This window comes from Giraffa tippelskirchi, chromosome 5 (genome assembly GCF_054371585.1).
Source record: "Giraffa tippelskirchi isolate mGirTip1 chromosome 5, T2T-mGirTip1v1.2.pri, whole genome shotgun sequence".
Classification (NCBI taxonomy): Eukaryota; Metazoa; Chordata; class Mammalia; order Artiodactyla; family Giraffidae; genus Giraffa; species Giraffa tippelskirchi.
The window spans coordinates 34,965,909-34,981,107 of NC_137279.1; the positions used below are offsets into that span (position 1 = coordinate 34,965,909).

Sequence of the window (15,199 nt, forward strand, 5' to 3'; positions counted from 1 at the left end):
CACCTTCAGGCCCCCTCCATACTCGCTATGCACCTGAAGACATGCAGAAGTTTCCCCAATCTTAAAGTTGAAAAAATAGAAAAAATAAAAATCACAAATTTGTAACCACCTCATCTCTCACTTCTCCCCTTCTTTCAGCAAGTATTGTTCGAGAGCCTCTTCCATGCCAGGCTCTTCAAGGCAGTGGGGATTCCAGGATAAACAAAACTGGTCAAACCCCTGCCCTCAAGGGGCTGACAATCCAGTGCAACCAAGCTACTTGGAGGAGCAGGGAATGCGCCTACCTTCTACCTGCTCACAGAAACGCAGCACATCTTGGTGAAAAGCGATCATATTTGTTTTATTGAATATATAGAGGCAATGCTATGGTCCTGTAATATAATTTGGGATCAGTAATCTCTGACTTGGTTAAAGTCTCCAATAGGGACCTGCTTCCCAGACTCCTAGACATTATTTGTGACATCACACTTTCCAAGACTAGTGTTTCTGGAGGTGGATCTGACGAGAGGAGGGATTCCACTCTGAACACATGCCTGTGGCTCCCGGAAAACAATGGGATTGGAGGAGAGATGGCTTCTTTGGCCACATTTGATTCCTTCTGTCTTGACATCATGGTAATGATTTTTGTGATAGGAGTTGGTGTTACCAGGAGCCACACAATGGCTGAACCAGCACGGTTGAGGGACAGCTGCCTACCATGCCTCAGGGTTGGTGGTGGGTCAATCTGGAAAGAGACAGCCTGGCTTTAAGAACTGCACAGAAACCCTTTGGACAGTCCCAGCAGTGCCTGCCCTCCACACCGGACTTGTCCTTATTCTAGATTCATAGCCCAGGAGAGAAGTTCTACGCAGATCCTATTGATGGCTCCTCCTCTCAAGTTACTGCCTTGCATTTGAGGGTGGAAACTCCTTTAGCTCCTCCTTTCCTGGGTGCACCCCTGACACTTTGTTCATCTTGGTGAAGATACGATTGATTTCTATGAACGTCTTGGACTTGGTCTCAGGGATGATCAGGAAGGTGTAGATGGTGGTGAGAAGACATATCACAGCAAAAATGACGAAGCTGTAAGCTCCGAGGCCCACCTGTGGGAGGGGAGAGGGTCCACATTTTCGAAAAGGTTCTCAATTTACTGCTTGAGTATCTTGTGCCTCTGGGGCCCTGGGTCACACTTACTTGGATGAATGGGAAGATCAAGCCCACAGTGAAGTTGGAGAGCCAGTGAACACTACCCGCCACCATGTAGGCAGCTGGCCGGGAGGACTGCAGGAAGATCTCGGTGACGAGCAGTGCGGGGATGGGACCTGGGGAGGAACAGGAATAGCTGACTTCTCTGTTGGCCAAGCAAGCCCACCACGGGTCCCGGAGCCCTGCCCATGTAAGGTTCCAGAGGCATCCGGCTCAAGGCAGAGCAAGTGTGTCTCCAGGACTCCTGATCTTGTGGAGAAGCAGTGAGAAGGCATCTACCGAGAGTCGGGCACAACAGGTGACATCCTGTGATGTCCCCAAAAGGGGTCCATGACCACCCAGAAAGATCTCTGCCCACCACGTGGGCACTGTGTTCCAGCCTACACAGGCTGCTTTACTGTCCTCCCTCTTGTCATGCTCCGCACAAACCCCTCAGCCGCAAGAACATAGCACAGAAGACAATCAGGGCTGAATCTAGCCCTCCCTGGAACCTCTCTAAGGAGCTCAGACTAGAAGTTTCTAGGCTGGTGGTACAGAAGAGGGGCAGTGAAACCATTGAATCAGCTCTGGGGTACATACTGGGCCCAAGGGCATGCCCTATGACGTAGGCGATGACACAGGCGATGCTGACGTAGGGCATCCAGGATATCACGTCCTGTGGAGAGGAAACAGAGTTGAATCACACCTAAAGCAGAGACAACTTGGGATGGGGCCATCAGGACTCTTGTCTCCCAGAGGGCCAGTTGCTCTGCCTGGGTCGGGAAGGAGGGCCCCTGGCACCTTCTTCAACAGGCAGCGCCACCTGCATGCCTCTGGAATATCCACTGTAAATGAACAGTGGGTTGCTGGGGCAGGTGGAGGGCTGACCCCAAGCAGCTGACTCATCGTGATGATAAGCATGCACAGGAGGGCCCAGGTGGATGGCTGCACCCCAGGCCCCGTCTTCCTCACCTGCAGAGCCAAGGCACCCGTCAGCACACAGCAGGAGGTGAAACAGACAGAGAAGCCCAGGAGGAGCAGGAATCTCCTCCCCAGAAGTTCCACCACGAAAATCTGGAGGGAAAGGGTGAGGAAAAGTGGGAGGCTCAGCAGGCAGTGGCCCTTCCCCCCCCCGCCACATCCCTGCCCGGACCCGCTTTCCTGGGCAGCCCCACTTTCATGTTCCACACAACACCTTTCTAAAGGGGCAGCTACACTCCAGTATTCTTGCCTAGAGAATCTCATGGACAGAGGAACCTGGTGGGCTACAGTCCATGGGGTCGCAAAGAGTCGGACACAACTGGATGAGTGAGCACGGCGCAATGAGAGCTGGGTGGGCCGTGTGCCCCCTTCCTGTGTATGTGTGTGTGTGTGTCCTTGAATGGCCAGTCCAGGGGCCCTGTTTATCACCCGGTGGCCCTGGCACAGGTAGTGACCCCCAGTGTACAAGACTGGAGAAGAGCCACCTCTCACGGTGGTAGCTTCCAGAGTAGTGGGTGGGGTCTCCAGTGGGTGGGAGTCATAGGCTGCCCATTGGGAGAGTCAGGCTGTCATCTGAGGATAGCCCAGAAGTTAGAGATGAAGGGACCAAGGGGCACATTGTCACCTAGATCTCGACTCCTTCCAGGGTTGAACCCCCACCTCCCCACTCTCAAGGTGCCCTGCATCCCTGGTGGCAGACGGGGACTTGACTCCCGCCATACTCACGGCACAGACAGTCATCAGCACGTTGACAGCGCCTGTGCCCGCTGTCACATACTGGACATCGTCCTCATTCACCCCGGCGCTCAGGTAAATCTGGTCTGCGTAGTAGTAGATCTAGAAGGAAACCAAGGTGAGGCCTGTAAGGCCACCACCTGGACCTCTTGGGGTGTCCCCCGCACTTGCCGTTGTCCAAGCCAAGCTCCACCCCTCACCCCCAACACCTGCTCCCTACCGCATTCACTCCGGAGAGCTGCTGGCCAGCCATGAGGACGATGATGGAGATGACCTGCCACCGCAGGGACCTCCTCTTGAACAGCTTCAGCACTGAGATGAAGCCTGCAGCCTTCTCAGCCTTGTCCTCCTCCAGGATCTCCTCTATCTCGGCATCCACATCGTGCCAGCCACGCAGCCTCCTCAGAGCTGGGGGAAGGGAGCAGAGGGCGAGTCGCAGGCTGGACCATGGTGCCCCCCCTGCCCCTCCTGAAAAGATGCCAGAACCTCAGTCCCTTTTCCTCTTCTCAAGGGAAAGCCTCACCACTTTTGGCAGCTGCTTCATCTTTCTTCTGAATCAGCAGGTACCTGGGGCTCTCGGGGAAGAAGGGCAGGAAGAGGAGCTGCAGCATGGCGGGGATCCCCGTCAATCCGAGGAGGATGGGCCAGCCTGCAAGGAAACCAGTGTGACCTGAGAGCTGATCCCAGCGCCCCAGGCCCGGCTTCGGCTCCAGCTTGCCTCTGCCTCCAGCCAGGTGGACCCCTATTGGCCACTCTGGCCTTTTATCCTGGTTGGTTACCTTTGGGTCTGGAACACAGAGGGCTGTGAGGGTGGGGATGGGGACAAGATCTTTGTCTTTCTCATCCCTGTGTCTGCCAACCCCTAGGATGATACCTAATGAAGAGTGGCCACTCGAAACACTTAGAGAATGGATAATGATGAATAACTACTGTCCACCTACCCTGGGGTCGCAGAGTCAGAAACGATCTGAGCAAATGGGCACAGAGCACACCTACCAGCTGAACAAAGTGAAAAATTCAGATGATGTCAAGTGCTGGTGAGAATGTGGGCAGATGGGAAGCCTCCACATGCTGTGTGGACACGTGGCATCTTTAGGAGATGATCTAGCAGGAGCTAGTGATGTTGGACACCACACAGGCTCTAACCCAGCAGTTGTGCTCAGGAGTGTGCCTGGGCCACCAGGACACTGGAAGGAGAATGGGCCAAGCAGCACTGATTATAGAAGGGAAACCCAGAAACAAGGCAAACCATCATCTATAAACGATGGTTCACTCATCAGGTGGAATTTTATACTGTGATGAAAATGAAGCAGGTCAGAACAGGAGCCTGTCACACCAACGCTGTGTTTGGTGCAGCATGTTTCCTCACCATGTGGTTCCACCGTATTAAATCCAGCAACAGGGATTAGCTTTATCTTCTAGAAAAGTGATGACACTACAGGGTAGAACAGGTACACGAGGCTAAGTGTTGGTACAATGGCTCCCTTTGGGGGTGAGAAGGCTGTGATTGAGGGGCGCACAGCGGGCCAGCCCAATTCTAGTTCTGGATCCACATATATGTTATATCTCAGAATAAAAATGGTTAAATAGGGCTTCCCTGGTGGCTTAGTGGTGGAGAGTCTGCCTGCCAATGCAGGAGACACGGGTTCCCTCCCTGGAAAGGAGGATTCCACATGCTGTGCAGCATCTAAGCCTGTGGTTCACAACTGCTGAGCCTGTGCTCTAGAGCCTGGGAGCTGCAACTACTGAAGCCCACGCACCCTACAACCTGTTCTCCGCAACAAGAGAAGCCATCACAATGAGAAGCCAGTACATCGCAACAAGAGAGGAATCTCTGCTCACTGTAACCAGAGAAAAGCCCGAGCTGCAATGAAGACCCAGCACAGCCAAAAATAAATAAAACTATTTCAAATAAGTGAATGAGTGGTTCAGGCTCCTTCTAGGAGCTGTGAATGCCCGAGTCACTCCCTCTTCTCCTAGGATTTGCAGAAGGTGATAGATAACCCTGGACATCTGTGTGCCAGGCACTAGTCTGATGGCTTTTCACCTGTAGCCCACTCCCTGTCACAGCAACATCAGGAGGCAGGTACCAGAGTCAACCCCATTTTACACCTGCAAACACTGAGGCATGGAGGGTGCAGCTCCCTTGCCCCGAGATCAGTTATTTGGGAGCAAAGCTGAGATATGAACTCAGGCACATTGACACCTGAATCACCATCCTTCCCAAGCTCCTCCCATCTCTTGGCTCCGAATCCAGGGCCTAGCTGATCTGAGTTCCGCTTCCATCACCCTTGTATAGATAACAGCAAGTGTGGAAGTGCCTTCCATTCGAGCTGCTGCTGTCTGCTCCTTGCTTCCATAAACTCTGACACTCTTCTCTTCTGGCCTTCCTTCCTTCCTTCCTGCCCTCCTTCCTTCTTCATTGAACACCTATTATGTGCCATGAATTGTGCTGGAGATTCTAAGATGAGTCAGGCCAAGTCCTGCCCTCCACGCTCTGCCTAGAGGAAGGTGCCAATGGCTGAACAGTCACAGTGAAGGATGGAGGGACAAAGTGAGAGGTCACCAGGATATCTGCAGCTTCCTGGTCGCACAAAGAGCTTCACACTCTTGGCGCCTCTGCTCACAACTAGAATGCTGGTCCTACTTCTCTCTGAGCCCCTCTCCCTGGGTGGAGCTATGGCTCTTTCCCCACATACCACAGAGTACTTGAAAGGTGCCAGGGATTTCCTGGGTCCTGCTGGCTGGTTATGTGCCATCACTGGGAGACAGGAAAACCTAGCTGCTTCACTCCTGGTCCCAGATCCTTATAAGGGTGATTGTAAGGTGGGAGAGAGGATAGTTAAAACTCCAACCCAGGCCTGCACTGCCTGCGTTTGTGTCCTAAGGACACCTTGGACATGTGATACAACCTCTCCCGGCCTCAGGTTCTACAGCTGTAAAATGGGTACAGTAACAGTACATGCTCATAGGTTGTTTGGAAGATTAAATGAATTAATATAAAAGGCTTTGTGTCTGGCCCATGATGAGTACTTTATATGTTTTGACTGGTGCTTTATTAGTGGTGATTTCCCTTCAGAGTTTTGAGACCTAAGACAAAGAAAGGGGAAGTCATGCAAAAACAGTGACAGTTATGAGTTACTGTGCACCTACTATGTTCCAGGCCCCAGGCTCATGGGGCAGGGGGTGTGGCTCTGGAGTCCAGGTCTGGGGTGGATGCTGGCCCTGAGACTTACTACCACCTCCACAGGGGCTGGGTCTTGTGACCTTCTTTCCTGGTCTGCAATGGGATGATCACAAGTCCCTGGGCAGCTGAATTGCTGGGAGGCCCCAGTGCAGGGGTGCTGGAAGCCTTAAACATAGAGTCTGGCACCCTGGCTGCCTTTACAGAACCCTGGGTCTAGCAGCCACTCAGACAGCAGTTCATCCTGCTCCCTTGAGGCCCCCTACTACGTGTCCCAAGAGGGACTAGAGAATGTCGGTCTATGTGTCCCCACCAACTTGTTCAGGCCTGCTCGGCACAACCACTACCTCCACACTGTGGGGTCAGGGCTCTGCAGTGCTGAGCCCTGCAGAGCTCCCCTCTCCACTGCAGGGGCCTCATGGTTTACAGTAAAGCTCACAGGAGTGGGCTAGTGGTCTGGAGGCATCCCGAACTCACCTTGTTCGTTTGCCAGGAGACTCCGAAGACCAAAGATCTGAGCCACAAGGATTCCGATAGTGATGAAGAGCTGGGGTACCACCCCCAGAGCCCCCCTCAAGTTCTTAGGGGCCAGCTCTCCTAAGTACATGGGAACGACATTGGAAGACAGACCTGGGAGAGGGGGTGGAAGTAAAGACATATTCTGGAAACAGTAGTCTGGTAGGGACAAGCTGTGTCTTCAAATACATTTATTTTCCTTAGCAATCACATCATTGTTGTGCTCAGTCGCTAAGTCACGTCCGACTCTTTGCAACCGCATGGACTGTAGCTGGCCAGGCATCTGTGTCCATGGGATTTTCAAGAATACTGGAGTGGGCTGCCATTTCCTCCTCCAGGGGACCTTCCCCACCCAGGGATCAAACCCATGTCTCCTACATTGCAGGTGGATTCTTTACCACTGCACCACCTGGGAAGCCCTTAGCAATCATATTAGTTGCGCTGAAACTTTCTCAAAACTATAAGAGTAAGCAAACATCACCTTTTGCAATTCTTAGTCCTTTAGACATTAAGAGAAAATAGCCTGATAGAAGAAGTTCAGTGTCCTTGCTTCCAGACTGGTGTCACCTGGGGACACAGGCCTGCAGGACCTCAGGAATTCCCTCCTGACTGGTGTGTTTTCAGAGAGGAAAAGCCCAGGTGTGTTCTGGACACTTTCTCCTCTCTTGCTCCTTGTGGGGGAAAACCTGTTAATAAAAGGTCTGCCTGCCAGCTTTACTTTCTTATTTATACAATAAGCTGATGCATAGACATTGAAGCACAAGCTTTATTTTTCAATACGGGGTGATAGTGGTAAAGAATCTTCTTGTCAATGCAGGAGACTTAGGTTTGATCCCTGGTTGGGAAGATCCCCTGGAGAAGGGAATAGCAAACCACTCCATGGGGCTGCAAAGAGTCAGACACGACTGAGCATAATACTCCATTAAGCATTAAAAAAAAACTTACGTATTTATTGTGGACCAATATTTATTGTGGCTTTCTTGGTGGCTCAATGTAAAGAATCTGCCTGCAATGCAGGAGACCCGAGTTTGATCCCTGGGTGGGGAAGATCCCCTGGAGAAGGAAATGGCAACTCACTCCAGTATTTTTGCCTGGAAAATCCCATGGACGGAGGAGCCTGGTGGGCTACAGTCCATGGGGTTGCTAAGAGTCGGACCTGAGAGCGACTAATACCCAATACCAACTATATTCTGGGATTTGTGTAAGGTCTGAACTGTTTCTGAATCCTCAGTATTTGAACTTGTTGGCTTTCCTGTCTTACTACAGTCTGATCCCCTTATGAATAGGTGGAATTTAATTTTATAGACTCTAAAGTATTTTCACATGTATTATCCCATTTAATTCTCAGAGAAGCCCAATGAGAGGTTGAGGATCTGGGAAGGTCAGATGGGTTGTTGTTGTTCAGTCACTAAGTCATGTCTGACTCCTTCAACACTCCAGGCTTCCTTGTCCTTCACTATCTCCCAGAGTCTACTCAAGCTCATGTCCATTGAGTTGGTGATGCCATCCAACCATCTCACCCTCTGTTGCCCCCTTCTCCTCCTGCCCTCAATCTTTCCCAGCACCTGGGTCTTTTCCAAAGAGTCAGCTCTTCACATCAGGTGGCCAAAGTATTGGAGCTTCAGCTTGAGCATCAGTCCTTCTAATGATTATTCAAGGTTGATTTCCTTTAGGATTGACTGGTTTGATCTCTTTGATGGGTTGTCACTGTTCCAAGTACCGCACACAGAGCCAGAGGCAAGCTGATGCTCAGCAAGACATGGGGTCTGAGAGGGAGGCTCTGACCACAGGGAAACCAAGGGAAACAGTGTAGAGTGAGGGGAGGCTGGAGCTGCTTGTGAGAGGAGGGTGTTTGATAGCCCTGAGATAGGACACTGATGGCCAAGTTTTCAAGCTTTGCATTCTGCCCGAGGACATCTCTGCTTAGTATTTTAAAAAGGACATCGTCTTTCATTAATTAATACCAATTCTTTGTGATTTTCAGAGCAAAGAGGGACAGTCTTTAGAGCAGCTCTTCGATGTCTTGTGGGTGGGTGGGGAGGGACTCTGCAGGCCCAGTGCCCAAAGGGCTGTGGAGGAAGTGAGGCCCTGGAGGTGCCCAGTCATCATTCAGGCCCTAGTGACCGCATCTCAAGGCCAAGTGCTTCTGAACTTAATTAAGAGCGACAATGGAGAGACAAACACTGGAGGCTGTGAATAGACCTGGTTCCCTGAATGCTGATAGAGAACAGTTTCATTTTGTCTTAAAAATGATTCCACGGGGGATCCCTGGCCCACCTGTTCTGACAACAGAGTCAGAAAAGTGACTTTTAAAGTTTAAATTCCATTAGTGAAAGTCTGCAGTGTTTTTACCGAAGACCTTGACTAACAGCAAACCAGCTAACTGAGCATCTGGGGTCTGAGCTGCACTAACCCTGTACCCCTTGGTCAGAGTGGCCACTTACTTCATTTTCAGCAGTGTCTAAGTACCACAGAGCTTGATGACACCCTTTCTGGACTTGTCAGGAAAAACATGAAGAAATGAATGACAAATGGATTAGGTTTCCACTAGAGTTCTCCAAGTATGACCTAAGGACTCAGGGGGTTCCTGACACCTGGGTTCTGTGAGATCAAAACTATCTTCAGAACCATCCTAAGATATTATTTGTCCTTTTCATTCTCCTTCTCTGATGAGTTTTTCAGCAATCACACACTCACTGACATCACACCAAGAGAACGCAGAAGTAGGTTTGAGAGACTGGCTGTCTTCTGTTTAGCCAGACATTTAAGAGATTTGCAAAAATGTAAAGCAATACCACTAAATTTTTTTGGTCTTAGAAAATAGAATTATTTTCATAAAGACATGTAATGGGCTTATTATTGCTATTTTTAAATGAATTAATTTAAATTCTTGGTTGCAATTTCTAATGTGGTAAATATTGGTCAAAATAACACATGTGAGCAAAAACTCCCTAGAACCCTCAATAATTTTATGAGTGTAGAGAGATGCTGAAGCCAAAAAGTTTCAGAACTGCCAACTTGAAGTCATACTCGTTTAAAAGCAAAGGTTGGTTGGGAATTCCCTGGTGGTCCAGTGGCTAGGACTCTGGGCTTTCACCACCAAAGGCCAGGGTTCAATTGCTGGTTTGGGAAACTAGACCTCATATGTCATGCAGTGGCCTCCAAAACAAAGCAAAGGTTGGAATATCAAACTGTGATTTGTAGAGCCTAATTTTTTTTTTTTAATCAACTCTGAATTGTTGGCTGTCAGTAGTAACATAACAGCACTTACCCACTGCCGACGACTTCTAGGAATCGTCTGTGTTTCATAAAGCTGAGCCCGGCTACAGGAAAAACCTGCAGGAGCGGGGCTGGGTGCCTTGGGGCTCCTGCCCAGATGGCAGATAAATGTCCAGGCACTCTCAGGCATAGTCAGAACGAGGGAAGTTTGCCAGGGGACCCATTATCCCCTCTTTGAAGTGACTTCTTCTCTTTTTGGGAATCTTGTTTTCCTCTTTATTCCCCCAGGTCTGCAATCCCTTGCCACTTCCTTCAATACTAGGCTCCACCTCATCTCCTCTATTGTCAGTAAACTCCAGGGAAGGGGTTTGCTAATGTCTGGGTAATTTATCCCTTCATCCCAATTCCCATGTTTGGAAGGAGAATGAGCCACTTGATGATGCCAGAACCTGGGGTGGGGGGGAGAGGGCAGCAAGTGAGTGCCCAGAATGCAGCATTTCCAGGGGTGCCCACCTGTTGAGAGTCCTTTGGACAGCAAGGAGATCAGAAAGGAAATCAACCCTAAATATTCATTGGAAGGACTGAAGCTGAAGCTCCAATACTTTGGCCCACCTAATGTGAAGAGCCAACTCATTGGAAAAGACCATGATGCTGGGAAAGATGGAGGGCAGGAGAAGGTGGGGGATACAGGATGAGATGGTTGGATGGCATCACTGACTCAACGGACATGAGTTTGAGCAAGCTCCGGGAGTTGGTGATGGACAGGGAAGCCTGGAGTGCTGCAGCCCATGGGGTCGCAAAGAGTTGGACACGACTTAGCGACTGAACAACAACCACCACCCTTGGATCCCTACCCTGCAATGTATGGCTCTGACAGTGGGCACCTCTCTCCCTTTGACGGCCCTGGCCCTTCTGCCTACAGAAGACGCCAATGTGAAGGGAGGCCATGGCACGGCCAAAACCATCTGTCTTCAGTCTGAGGCATCAAGGATGAGGGACTTCCCTATAACCAGGGAAGCCGGGCCTGGGCAGAATGACTTTGAAGCACTTACAGTCATCAACTCTTTTCTGATAGAGGGATTCTACATTAGATTGTTTCTCAAGTTTTTTGACCACAACCCATAGTGCACAATATAGAAATACATGTTATGTCCAACTTGGTTCTCACATATGTATAAAGAATTGAAACAAAGTTTCAAAAGACAGCCCTTACCTTTACTGCATGTAACACACATCCCCATAACACAGGGGCTTACATGTCTATCCAGAGCCGAGGTATAGGAATGCTTGAACCTACATGCTTTAGAGACCCCAGATAGGTTCAGGTCCCAGAGGTCTGTTCTCCCTCCCCTTGACTATCCCAAGTCACAGAATGGTTTACCTGCACATATTCCCACCAAAAGCCTGGCCACAATTATCATCTCAAATGACTTGGCGAGCTCACTGAATCCCATTAAGAGCGCGGGCACGATGGAGAAGATGTTGTTGAACAGCAAGGTTCCTTTTCTGCAGAGGACAAAATACCAATTAGTTTGGGTTTAAGGATTCGCTCACTCCTTTGACAAGTGTTTGCTGGACCTCTACTCCATTACAGCAGTTGCTGTTGTGTTATACGCTTTGTTGTTGACCTAAGACAGGTACAGGTCAAGTGGATGGCCTGATTCTCAGTGCGAGGAAATGTAAATGACTCCCAGGAGGAGGACATCCGTGGGGCACACAGGGAGAGACTTGAATATTACAATACAGCAAAGGGGGAAAGGTGGAAGTACTGGCAGATTTCCTCTCCTTGGGCTCTAAAATCACTGCCGAGGGTGACTGCAGCCATGAAATCAGAAGACAATTGCTTCTCAGCAGGAAAGCCATGACAGTGTGTTGAAAAACAGACATTACTCTGCCGACAAAGGTCCATATAGCCAAGGCTATGGTCTTCTCAGCAGTCATGTTTGGTTGTGAGAGCTGGACCATAAAGAAGGCAGAACACCAAAGAATTGATCCCTTCAAACTGTGGTGCTGGAGAAGATTCCTGAAAGCCCTTTGGACAGCGAGGAGGGCAAACCAGTCAATCTTGAGAGAAATCAATCCCGAATACTCGTTGGAAGGACTGATGCTGAAGCTGAAGCTCCAGTATTTTTGTCATCTGATGCAAATAGCTGACTCATTGGAAAAGTCGCTGATGCTGCTAAAGATTGAGGGCAGAAGGAAAAGAGGGCATCAGAGGATGAGATGGCTGGACAACATCACTGATGCAGTGAACATGAACTTGGGCAAACTCTGGGAGATGGTGAGGGACAGGGAGGCCTGGTGTGCTGCAGTTCACGTGGTCACAAAGAGTCGGACACGACTAGGTGACTGAACAACCACAAAGGGTTTTGAAACCATAAACTACTGTGCTTTTAGTGTAATCTTGAAATCCAAACTGGATAAGGACCTTAGAGGAAAAGTTTAGGCCAATCTCACTTATCAACATAGATGTGAAAATCCTAAGTGACTTATTAGCTGATCGAATTCAACAGTACAGATAAGAATCTTTCAGGACTCCTTGTTGATGCAGTGGATAAGAGCCTGCCTGCCAATGCAGGGGACTCGATCCTTGGTCCAGACATATTCCAATGCTGAGGCGCAACTAAGCCCATGTGCCACAACTACTGAGCCTGCATGCTGCAGTTACCAAAGCCCAAGTGCCTAGAGCTCATGCTCTGCCACAAGAGAAACCAGCACAATGAGAAGCCCTCTCACCACAATGAAGAATAATGCCTGCTCACCACAACTAGAGAAAGCTAGGCAAAACAACAAAGATCCAATGTGACCAAAACTAAATAAATAAAAGGAATATTTTCCCTTGTAGCTCAGCTGGTAAAGAATCTGCCTGCAATGCGAGAGGCATGGGTTCGATCCCTGGGTTGGGAAGATCCACTGGAGAAGGGAATGGCTACCCACTCCAGTATTCTGGCCTGGAGAATTCCATGGACTGTATAGTCCATGGGGGTCGCAAAGAGTCGAACACGACAGAGCGACTTTCATTTTCCCTTTTCAAGGTTAAAAACACAATATTAAACATTATACTGGGGAAAATATAGGATTATCAAGTGAAGTAGTAAAAGAAGTCAACAAAATTTGATACCCATTATACCCATTATGATTTTTAAAAACCTTGCATAAAAATAAGGGCTGGGGTTCCCTGGTGGCTCAGATGGTAAAGAATCTGCCTGTAATGCAGGAGACCTGGGTTCAATCCCTGAGTGGGGAAGATCCCCTAGAGAAGGCAATGGCACTCCACTCCAGTATTTTTGCCTGGAGAATTCCATGGACAGAGGACCTGGTGGGATACAGTCCATGGAGTCTTAAAGAGTTGGACACGACTGAGTGATTAACACTTTCACTTACATAAAAATGAGGGAACTTATGTGCGCTGATAAAGGGTATCCCCTAAAAGAGTGAGTGAGTGAGTGAAAGTTGCTCTGTCGTGTCCGACTATTTGCGGCCCCACGGACTTTACAGTTCATGGAATTCTCCAGGTCAGAATATTGGAGTGAGTAGCCTTTCCCTTCTCCAGGGGATCTTCCCAACCCAGGTCTCCCACATTGCAGGCAGATTCTTTACCAGCTGAGCCACAAGGGAAGCCCAAGAATACTGGAGTGGGTAGCCTATCCCTTCTCCAGCAGATCTTCCCAACCCAGGAATCGAACTGGGGTCTCCTGCATTGCAGGTAGATTCTTTACCAACTGAGCTATGAGGGAAGCCCAACCCTTCAAAACCTATAAGAAACAAACAAAAAAACCCAACTTAGTGAAACTTACAAAGCATTCCCATTTAAGTCAAGACTGGACATGAACTTGGGCCCTGGAGAGCCAAAGGCAAAGCAAAAGCTTCTCTTGAGCGTCCCCTGGCATCAGGCTTCCGAGAGTCCCCCAGCCACCACTCCTCTTACCCCCTGGGATGGAGCAGCACCATTAAAGGACACACAAAACAATTCACTACATTCAAGAGGCTACATACACAGACAGTACAACTTCAGACAATAGGATCAGTACAACTTCAGACAATAGGATTAGATAGAAGTTAAGGAATATGTTTTAATGAGTAGTGTCATAGGGGATACATGTACACCTATGGCTGATTCACTTTGAGGTTCGACAGAAAACAGTAAGATTCTGTAAAGCAATTATCCTTCAATTAAAAATAAATTAATTTTAAAAATGAGTCAAAGCATAGTATACAAAGAACAAGAAAGTATATAAAACAGAACTATCCAAAACAATAGCAAAAAAAGATAGATTTTAAAAACAAATGAATAAAAATTATAGAAATGAAAAATATAGTCACTGAAACAAAAACACAGAGGATGAACTGCAGCGGAGGAGAGAAGTAATGAGTAGAAAGGCAAATCTGGGGAAGTTACACAGAAAGCAAGAAAGAGAGAGAGGAGAAGGAGGGAAGTATGACAGATTAAGGCAGGGAGGATTATAATATCATTGTGCTTCCCTGGTGGCTCAAACAGTAAAGAATTCACCTGCAATGCAGGAGACCTAGGTTTGATCCATGGGTCGGGAAGATCCCCTGCAGAAGGGAATGGCTATCCACTCCAGTATTGTTGCCTGGAGAATTCCACAGGCAGAGGAGTCTGGTGGGCTACAGTCCATGGGGTCACAAAGAGTTGGACATGACTGAGCAACTAACACTTTCACTTTCATAATATCATTAGTCACAGTGGCCAGAGAGTGGAAGCAACCCAGACATCCATCAATGAATGAAAGGATAAACTAAATGTGGTATGCTCATACAACAGAGTATTATTCAGCCTTAAAATGAAAGAAACCCCAATATGTGCTACAATATGAATGTACTTTGAGGGCAATAAGCTAAAGCGAGATAATCCAGTCACACAAGGACAAATCTTACATGATTCCATTCATATGAGGCCCCTAGAGTAGTCAAATGCACAAAGATAGAAAGTCCATTGGAGAATTAGGGGAAGAGGAGAAAGGGCAGTTATTGTTTAATGGGTACATGGTGTCCGTTTTTGCAAGAGGAGAAGTTATACTGATGGATGGTGGTGATTGTTACACAACAATGTGAATGCACTTAATGCTGATAACCTACACAATTAAAATTTGATTAAAATGATATATATACATTTTCAGTTCAGTTCAGTTCAGTTCAGTCGCTCAGTCGTGTCCGACTCTTTGCGACCCCATGAATTGCAGCACGCCAGGCCTCTCTGTCCATCACCAACACCTGGAGTCTACCCAAACCCATGTCCATCGAGTCGGTTATGCCCTCCAACCATCTCATCCTCTGTCGTCCCCTTCTCCTTCCACCCCCAATCCTACCCAGCATTAGGGTCTTTTCCAATGAGTCAACCCTTCGCATGAGGTGGCCAAAGTATTGGAGTTTCAGCTT

At 48.6% G+C, this 15,199-nt stretch overlaps 1 protein-coding gene across 5 annotated transcripts in view; it reads right to left on the reverse strand.

The window, feature by feature from the left end:
* Positions 1–319: 319 nt before the first annotated feature.
* Positions 320–15,199, reverse strand: part of LOC145506288 (solute carrier family 2, facilitated glucose transporter member 5) — a 32,463-nt gene continuing 17,583 nt past the window's right edge. For 4 of the 5 annotated variants that reach the window (XM_081490524.1, XM_081490522.1, XM_081490525.1 and 1 more), the window contains 9 exons: positions 11,181–11,305; positions 6,542–6,694; positions 3,404–3,529; positions 3,101–3,288; positions 2,872–2,982; positions 2,137–2,238; positions 1,765–1,840; positions 1,174–1,301; positions 320–1,082 (listed from right to left, as the gene is read on the reverse strand). In XM_081490524.1, the coding sequence (XP_081346650.1) occupies positions 879–1,082; positions 1,174–1,301; positions 1,765–1,840; positions 2,137–2,238; positions 2,872–2,982; positions 3,101–3,288; positions 3,404–3,529; positions 6,542–6,694; positions 11,181–11,305 (1,213 nt within the window). In that variant the 3' untranslated portion in view covers positions 320–878. Of the gene's footprint in view, positions 1,083–1,173; positions 1,302–1,764; positions 1,841–2,136; positions 2,239–2,871; positions 2,983–3,100; positions 3,289–3,403; positions 3,530–6,541; positions 6,695–8,145; positions 8,361–11,180; positions 11,306–15,199 lie in introns of those variants that run through there. The other variant, XM_081490526.1, reaches the window with a different exon arrangement.